The 9042-nt window shown below is 33.8% G+C and overlaps 1 protein-coding gene across 4 annotated transcripts; it reads left to right on the top strand.

Annotated features, from left to right (window-relative positions):
- The first annotated feature begins 306 nt into the window (after positions 1-306).
- Positions 307-8701, top strand: LOC127091947 (protease Do-like 2, chloroplastic). 4 transcript variants are annotated; one of them, XM_051030696.1, is made up of 21 exons: positions 307-611; positions 795-941; positions 1947-1997; positions 2490-2563; positions 2645-2708; positions 3154-3198; positions 4076-4183; positions 4825-4902; positions 5009-5075; positions 5265-5323; positions 5576-5675; positions 6130-6209; positions 6512-6568; positions 6655-6758; positions 7123-7210; positions 7305-7390; positions 7496-7520; positions 7619-7690; positions 7778-7828; positions 7916-7976; positions 8064-8701. In XM_051030696.1, exons 1-21 carry the CDS (start codon positions 450-452, stop codon positions 8312-8314), a joined length of 1830 nt encoding a protein of 609 aa, XP_050886653.1. In that variant the 5' UTR covers positions 307-449; the 3' UTR covers positions 8315-8701. The 4 variants fall into 4 exon arrangements, with proteins under 4 accessions (XP_050886653.1, XP_050886652.1, XP_050886651.1 ...); XM_051030695.1 differs by having other exon boundaries at positions 1941-1997; XM_051030694.1 differs by having other exon boundaries at positions 308-611; positions 789-941.
- The last annotated feature ends 341 nt before the right edge of the window (positions 8702-9042 follow it).

The raw sequence follows: 9042 nt of genomic DNA, 5'->3' as shown, positions 1-9042 counted from the left end.
TGAAAAATATTTGAAATTTAAATTAAAAGAAGAGAATGAAGATGGAGAAAGTTGAAGTTTAAAAATGAATCATTAGAATTAGAGGTCACTTTGTGGTAAATTATATCAGAAAAGAACTAAGACATTATCATTTACTTTTTTTTTTTTAACCTTTTGGTAGTGTAAATTAATGTAAAGGAAAAGGGCAAGTTAGGTAGTTTAGTGGTAGTTGATTTTAAAAGATAAATACTTTATAATTTTAGAAGAAGTTGGAAGCAATTGGTTGAATAAAATTCAAAGATTAGTTAAATAATAAAAATTCAAACATAGTGATACTACTAAGTTAGGAGTAAGAAGCAAAGAGGATAAGAAAACAAGAAGTACAAATAGTAGTCGCTACGAACACAACTCAACTCTGCTGCCTATTTTTTTTCTTTTTTCTTTCCGTCTCTTCTGGTTGTGTTGTGGAAATGGCAGTTGCACTATCAGGCTGCTGTTCCATGTTTTCCGTGATAACAACCTCCACCGTCAGTTTTCGCTACTCACATAGCCACTCAACCACACATAGGCCTTTCATCTCTATCCGTTGCAGCCGCACGCCTTCCAATTCCGACCCCAATTTCAAAGCACAGGTAAATACCACTTTTTACCCCCAAATTTCACTTTTCTTTTTTAAATAATGACATGAATTTTCTTCTTTAAACTGTTTTAGCTTTTGTTATTTATGTGGCAAATACGATACTTGCATTGGAGATACAATGATGTACATGATGTTTAATTTTTGTTGTTGTTGTTGTCATGTAATGAAGTTCCAGAAGGATGATGTATGGCAGAAGAATCAGTTGGAGCTATCATCCAAAGATGAAAGGCCTACCGGAGGGAATGTGGTGCCAGCTTCTTATAAGTCTTTTGGTATTTCAAAGAAGAATAAGGATTTTGTGGCCGAGTTCGGAGATCAACAGGTACACTCTTTTATTTGTAAATTGTTGAAATGAATGTGTTGCATTTGTGTGGAAACTTGAAAGTGTTAATGTGACAACTGACTCAAGTCGCGTGTTAGAAGTGCAGCGAGTTTGGTGTTTGCTTATAAGTTATAAGCATTAAGATTTCACAACTGAGACGGTTTGTTTGGAAGGAGGAATCATCGCCCTCTTCAAACTCCATACATACACACCCTGCGAAAACTCGAGGCTATCTTTTCAAGCCTTGTATTTCCTTGCAACAAGTTACATTTTTCTTGAATAAGTTAGGTTTAGGGTTCTTTAGTTGTTTTGTGGAAATTTAAATCTCAATTTTGGGCTGTGAAACCCTAGGAATTGAACTATTGGTGAAGGCTTGAGTCCTGAGAGTGTGCTCCTCTCAAGGTCTCAGGATTTAATTCCTACTAGGTGCTAACAATTCTTGTGTTGGACCAGTCCATTCAGAGTTTTGTTCTTGTTTCAACTCAGCCTCCCACTAGTGGACAATAGGCTTGGTCCTTCGGATACCGAGTTTTTTTTTTATAAAAAATTTGAATTGTGAAATCTTAAAGCATAATTCTTTTTGTTCTGCATACATGATAGTTGAATTAAAAATATGGTTGTGCTAGCCAACGAGGATTTAGCTCAACCGGTAGGACTGAACACTGTTGACAAATATGTCTTGGGTTTGCCTTCTGACGTTGTAGTTGAGCAACATCCTCTAGTCTTCTAACCCTCGCTAATTTTTCCGAGCAGCACTTATAGAAAATGTCTTAACTATGATATTATAACAAATGAACTTTTATAAGTTGAAATCAACTTATGTACCTCAGGTTGTTTAGAAGTCCCCCTCTAGTCTCTCTATAAGCCGCATTAAACTTACAAGAACTTATTTTTCATAGTAGGAATTAAATGCATATTTCAGTTGAAAAACTCCCATGAGCCAAAATGATTGTTTGTCTTAGCATACTTCTTATTATCTCTTCAAATGATTATATTTAGTTTCAGGTTGAATCAAGTAACTTACAAGACTCAGATTTCCTCAATGCTGTTGTGAAGGTGAGGTTTAGCTCTATATATTCCTCTTTACAAACTATAGTTTATTTTGTCTTAGAGGCCTGTAAGGTTTGAACCTCAAATTTCAAAGACCAAACACAAACATGTTGTTTATGTCATGCCTCAATTCTGTCTGACATCTGTGCTTCTGTTCTTGTTGGATCTTTTCCTTCATGGAGCTTCTTTCATGGCATCTCTCTAGGTTGTATACTGATTTCAATGTTCAAAATGATTGATTGTCTTTGTCGTTTTGTCCCATTTCTGATCATCATTTACTTCACAATGCTAGAATTTGACACCTAACCTTTTGTTAAATACTCTTGTCTATATAATGCATATGGTTTTACTTTTTACAATACCTTAAAACTGGCATCTCTTCTTTTTCTCAATATTGAGCAATTACATTGTCATTAACTTCATATAGTATTTTTGCGTTACATATTTGAATTGATCTTATATGCATTTTCAATGTCCTTACACGTATTACATCTTTAGGTATACTGCACGCATACTGCCCCAGATTATTCACTTCCCTGGCAAAAACAGAGACAATTTACAAGCACCGGAAGGCAAGACTTTGAATACCTTAACTGCAAAATAATATAAATAAATATCTCTTAAATTAAACTAACAGGCCACATTTTATGCAGTGCGTTTATGATTGGAGGCAGGAAACTATTAACCAACGCACATTGTGTGGAGCATGATACCCAGGTAATTTCTGAATTGTCATTTCTTCAGTATGTTGTAGATTTTGTAATATAATATTATTAAAGTTCTTACAGTTGGCTTCCAAATGAATCTTATACATCAAATTGCCAGCCGAAGGCACAAAATTAGGAGAAATTTCATGATTGTCCAGATTGAAGAAAATCAAAACCATAGAAACAGTTCATAGAGTTGTTTTTGTTATATAAATATAATTGATAACAGAAAGTGGGTACTTGCTAAAGGGCTTTATTGTGTTATTAAGTGTTGTCTTATTGCAAATTAGTGCAGATAAGCTATAATTTATAAGTCACATGCCCGATAAGACTTTATACTTTATATCGATATTCCTTTGAGGTTTATACTCTATTCATTTAATTTTAAGGTCTGATGTGTAAAGAAATGTAAGGAGATTCATTTTCTATAGTTTTTTTTTTGGGGATAATTGCAGGTAAAAGTCAAGAAAAGAGGGGATGATTCAAAATATGTGGCTAAGGTATGTCTCTCAGGAAGGAGCTGCGGCTGTTTTCTCTCGCTATACTATTATGTTGTCAAACTTTAGGTGTCAAGAACAGTTTGCCTAACATATTTAACTGGGTAGGAGTAACTCATTTGTCCTCAGTAGTATATGGAGACCAGAATGTTATGGTGATAAAAATCATAAAAATAGTTTGTAAAAAGAATTGCAGAAGAGAAAGTTCATTTCTATATGGTAAATTGGCAGTTATAGCTTGTTTTAAATTCTCAATTGTAGAGTGCATGTTACCCATGAATGGGTAAAAATAGGTTATAAATGGTAGAATATCAAGAAAGCTTGGATATCACTCGATTGCAACTTGAAAAGGTTGGGGACTTCTGGTATAAGTTTATGGGCGAATATTGTAATTCAGGTAACCTGCAGCAGTGATGTTTTCAAGAACAGTATTATATTAATATAAAATGGTTTTGTTACTTTTAATAATTCAAAGAACTTAGTTCTGCTGGGAATGTTTTGTTGGTTCATTTGACTGATTTTAATTTAATACTATATGGAAAAAAGAAGTACTTGTAGATACAACTTTTGCTATAAATATATGGCTAAAGTAATACGGACATTAATCCTAGGAGCTAATCTAAGATACTCTAAAGCTTGGAAGTTGAACTTAGGAGAAAAAAATAAGACATTCTGACAAAATATCAAAGTTATTCTGAAATATTTTTTATATTCTAACAATGACAAAATATAAATAATGTATTAAGAATTCCAGTGAGTTTTTTTCTTTTCCAAACAAGTTTTCAAATCCTCAGGAGACGACACTTAGACATTGATATTATTATTTAGCACATGTCAATATATTTACCTATTTACTTATTCTCACTGATGGAATGTACAGGTTTTAGCCAGAGCTGTTGGTTGTGATTTAGCTTTGCTTTCCGTAGAAAGTGAGGAGTTTTGGAGAGATGTTGAACCTCTTAGATTTGGACATTTGCCACATCTTCAGGTTTAAAACTATGTCTATTAGTGCTTTGTTTTTCTTGTGTGAATATGCTTGCTTCCTACAATGTTGCTAAATACAATGCGCTATTTAGTACAAATTGTTGTTAAATAGTCACTATAGTGGTGCTTTAGCACTGTTGCGTAACAGAATTTGAACAAACCGTTATCTTTTGCATTCTCCGATTGAAAATCTTCTATAAAAAATGAGTAGCTGGGTTTCTATTGAATCTAAGTGAACTGAATACTGATGTATGAACACTCTCAAAGGGTCTTGAAGAGTGTATAGATAACTAGGGTGGTGAAATGATGTTTTTGTCTCCAGTGTTATTGTTAGATACATGATGATAGCCATACTTTGTTTTTGGCTATTATGCATTTAAAATCGATTAAAATCCCATATACATTAGGTGAAAAAGTAATATCTAACACACGAGTTTAAAAAACTGCTGATTAATATCACTTGATTAATATCTGTTATCAAATATGCAAATGACACCATAATATACGGTTCTGTAAGATAGTTTAGCTATTATTGCTCTTGCTCAATCTTAAAGGATTCCAGTTTTGTTTCCATGCATATATTAGTGCTCTTAAAACTCATGTTCGGATGGTTTCGGCTTATATTTATTTTTCTCTAACTTGAAGGATTCTGTAACGGTTGTGGGATATCCTCTTGGAGGAGACACAATTTCAGTGACAAAGGGAGTTGTATCTCGTGTTGAGGTTTGATATATAGCATGTGAATTTTTACTTTTAATCTCTTGAGAAATCAAACAATTATTTTCTTTTAGATTCCAGTTCTCAGGTGTTGAATAAAAAATGTGACTAGGTTACATCATATGCTCATGGATCGTCTGAGTTGTTAGGAATTCAAATTGACGCAGCGATAAATCCTGGTAAGTATATCTAAAAGTGGTTTAATTTTCGTCTCATCTCCTCTATGGCAAATGATTTTCTCTTGTCTCTCTTTCCTTACTTTAAATAGTATTACTGCCACCCAGCATTGAAATACTTCTTCCTTCTTTATGAAATTTTATATTGATGTGATAGTGTAATAGAAATTATTCACACTAGTTGAAATTTAGGTAATAGTGGTGGCCCAGCGTTTAATGGCAAAGGAGAGTGCATTGGAGTGGCTTTTCAGGTAGATTTTATGGCTCTCTGTTGGTTGATATATTGATGCTTACTTGGCGTGTATATTTTTGTATCAAAGGTCCATCTTGTGAACACGCGTGTTAACTGTTAAGTATACTTTAAACCCTTTCACAAGCTTTCACCTTACAATTTAAACTTTTCGGGGAATTGGTTCTTGTCAGATAGTCTTGTGATAACTGATATAAAATTCATTACATTGTTTTGTATTCTGGATCATTTACTTAAGGGACAATGCTTCTAGGTCTACAGATCTGAAGATGCTGAGAATATTGGATACGTGATTCCAACAACAGTTGTATCTCATTTTTTGACCGACTATGAAAATAATGGCAAGTATACAGGTAAGAAGTTCTTAAATATTTTGGTGAATCACTTTGTTAACTAGAGGCATTGCATCATACTGCTTGAGGGAATTTACTGCTTTGTCTGAAACTCTAAATATCATCTTATATGGCTGTCAGTAGCAGAAAAATGTCAAAAGCTATATTTAACTTGAAATTAAACTTTGGCAATAACATTTATACCAACAAAAGTCATTTGAGGTTTAGAATCCTGTGTTCACTGCCTTTTACATGCCAATTTCTTAACCACCTAAATATGTTCTTCACGAGTGTTTTTCTGTTTTGTGATCTGATGCTCTTTTAATTCTAGCATGTATCTGGAAAATAGAGCATCACTAGTTCACTATTGTATTCATAAAGCATATCATGTGTTGTACCCATTAGGAATCAAACCTCCTAAAAAGCTTATTATGGAAACTATGCTTGTTGTCTAAAACTATGTTTTCACTCCTAGGTTTCCCTTGCCTCGGTGTACTTATACAAAAGTTGGAGAATCCTGCTCTGCGTGCATGTTTGAAACTACCGTCTAATGAGGTATGTTATGCATGTAGATTATGTCTAAAACTAATGTGGTACAACTATTATTTTTCCAATACCTACTTCTTAAAGATGGCATCTTTAATCGTCATATGGTGATTTCTCTTCTCACCATGGCTCATATTGCCAATGATTGATTTCCCTGTCTCATCATGATACGCTATATCTATGATGTTTTATTATTTTGTATATTTTTTCTCTTGACTCATCATGATTTTCCTGTCTTTAACCTTACGACTTGAACTATAGTTAATTTTATAGCATGTATTTTGATATTGCATCCTTTCTGTCTTGTGCAGGGTGTATTTGTACGCAGAGTTGAACCAACTTCTGATGCAAATAATGTATTAAAAGAGGTATAGTGATCGTTGAATATGAATTCTGAGGAACTTGTACGCGTTAGATCATGCATTAACATTTTAGATAAACCTTGCCATAACAGGGCGATGTGATTGTCAGCTTTGATGATATACGTGTTGGATGTGAAGGAACAGTTCCATTCCGCTCAAATGAGAGAATTGCCTTCCACTACCTCATTAGTCAAAAGTAAGAGCTTCTTTCTCTTTGAAATTAAAATATCAAAATCTGCACTTTATTTACAGTTTATGGCTTAATTCAGTACAGAATTGCTGTCACACTAAATTCTGCATTTGATTCATAGCTTCTTCAAATGAAAGCTATAACTGAGATTTCAACTTTGTAATATTAACGGTGTTACTTTCTTGCTAATCCCATGCTTTTGCTTTATTTAGTAACATAATGCATTTTATATTGCAGATACACATATATGTGTTTACTTTGTGGCTTATTATGATTTATGATGTCTTATTTGAGAATGTCATGAAGTAAGGATCAGAGCATTTGACATTCACTTTTTTGTACTGTTGATATGCTTAACAATGTTATACAGATTTGCAGGCGATACTGCTGAACTTGGTATCATCAGAGCTGGAAAATCAATAAAAGCTAAAGTTATTTTAAATCCACGAATTCACTTGGTATGTGATTTTTCATAGAAACTTGGCATCAATCAATTCCATGATTCTGTCAATCTGATGCTCTTTGTTTTGCAATGTTTTTTCTCTCTTCAAGGTTCCCTTTCATATTGATGAAGGCCAGCCTTCCTACTTAATAATTGCCGGCTTAGTGTTCACACCCCTTTCAGAGCCATTGATTGAGTACGTTGTATTTATCCTTTATACACGACGGTTTGGTTTTCTTTTGGAGGTGGGGGGATTTTTATGAATTAGTATTAATTTCATAATTTTTTAAACTTTTGACAGGGAGGAACGTGAAGATTGTATAGGGGTAAGTTCAAAATTTGTGGATTAGCCTTAAAGCACAAAGCTGGAAAACAACGAGTTTGTGATTAAATTTCATTTTTCTTATTTTTTTTCCTTGGTCAGCTAAAGTTATTGGCGAAAGCACGCTATTCATTTGCCAGGTTTGAAGGGGAACAGATTGTAATTCTTTCACAGGTTAACTTATGTAACCATTCATCTTTGTTAATATTTTATCTCTTTTAATGTTTAAAAAATTAATATAATTGATGAAATTATTGATAGGTCTTGGCAAATGAACTCAACATAGGTTATGAAGATATGAACAATCAGCAGGTACGTCATTTTCGTTGTTTGAGATCAACTCCCTCCCACCGGCTCCCTACTTCATGTATGTTTCTCTCTTAAATGATATTTTTGCAGGTTATAAAATTTAACGGAGTTCGAATCAAAAACATTCACCATCTTGCACATCTCATTGATTGTAAGTTATTGCTTTAATAAGCTATTTCGCATTCATTTTCATTTGCAAGATGACTCATGATTGTTCCATTGCTTTGCTCCTTCTCAGCCTGCAAGGACAAATATCTGTGTTTTGAATTTGAAGATAGCTATGCTGCTGTTTTGGAGAGAGAAGCTGTTATTGCTGCTTCATCATCCTTGCTGAGAGACTACGGTATCCAATCAGAAAGATCTTCTGATCTCTTGAAACCATATGTTGATTTACCTGAAGTAGAAGGCGACCAAACAGCAGAGCAAGATTTTGGTGATAGCCCGGTTTCAAATTTTGAAGTTGGCCATGATGGATTGTTCTGGGCATAGTCAATTTTTATCCATAGATGTCATGTTAATGCGAAATTTCTCTCGAGGCCATATTTGAAGCATATGGTCACAATTTTGGGCAGCAAAAAGTGCGGGAACATTACGAGGAGCAACCTTGATGTGACCACATGAATGGTTTTGTGCTACAATGTGGAAATTCTAGAGGCGGAAATTTATTCTCTCATTCATTAGATTGTTTTAGAGAAGGGATAGGACTATAGGCAAGAGCTTATGGCTTTTTCTTCTATATATTTTTATTCTTTTCGTGCATGTTCCTTGATTCGATAAGCCGAGAAGATCTCTTCGGATTTGGTCTCTGGAATTTCAATTAAACATTCTGTATTTATGGTGAAATAATAATGCACATAGGAGTTACATTTTGCAGTATATTTCGTGAGTTTATTATTGCTCAGTTTGAATGACGCTCATGTCTGGAAATTTTTAATGTGATCTAACAAGGAAAAAACATCATACTCGAGACCTTTTTGTTGAGTCAAGAATTTTTGTTTAACAGTAAAAGACTTGTTGCATTTCCTTAAAGAAAACATCCATAATACAATCTGGAATATAGTTCAAATCATAGCAACCAGATAATATGCCCATCCTTGCTAGTATTTGAGCAACCCTATTTGTTTCAAATGACCACCAGAAGTTATACCGACGTCTATAATAAATTTAAAAAATAAATAAATTAAACATAATCGCAATATTGACACTGACACTGAAAC

The sequence above is a fragment of the Lathyrus oleraceus genome, chromosome 6 (assembly GCF_024323335.1).
Source record: "Lathyrus oleraceus cultivar Zhongwan6 chromosome 6, CAAS_Psat_ZW6_1.0, whole genome shotgun sequence".
In the NCBI taxonomy this organism is placed as follows: domain Eukaryota; kingdom Viridiplantae; phylum Streptophyta; class Magnoliopsida; order Fabales; family Fabaceae; genus Lathyrus; species Lathyrus oleraceus.
The sequence above is the reverse complement of the archived record's forward strand: the minus strand, read 5'-3'. Positions and strand labels throughout refer to the sequence as shown.

Coding starts and splice junctions, on each gene's coding strand:
- LOC127091947 (XM_051030693.1), top strand. CDS start 450: ATGGCAGTTGCACTATCAGGCTGCTGTTCCATGTTTTCCGTGATAACA. Junction 4,184..4,824: donor GACATTTGCCACATCTTCAG/GTTTAAAACTAT, acceptor TCTAACTTGAAG/GATTCTGTAACGGTTGTGGG. Junction 6,569..6,654: donor CAAATAATGTATTAAAAGAG/GTATAGTGATCG, acceptor TTGCCATAACAG/GGCGATGTGATTGTCAGCTT.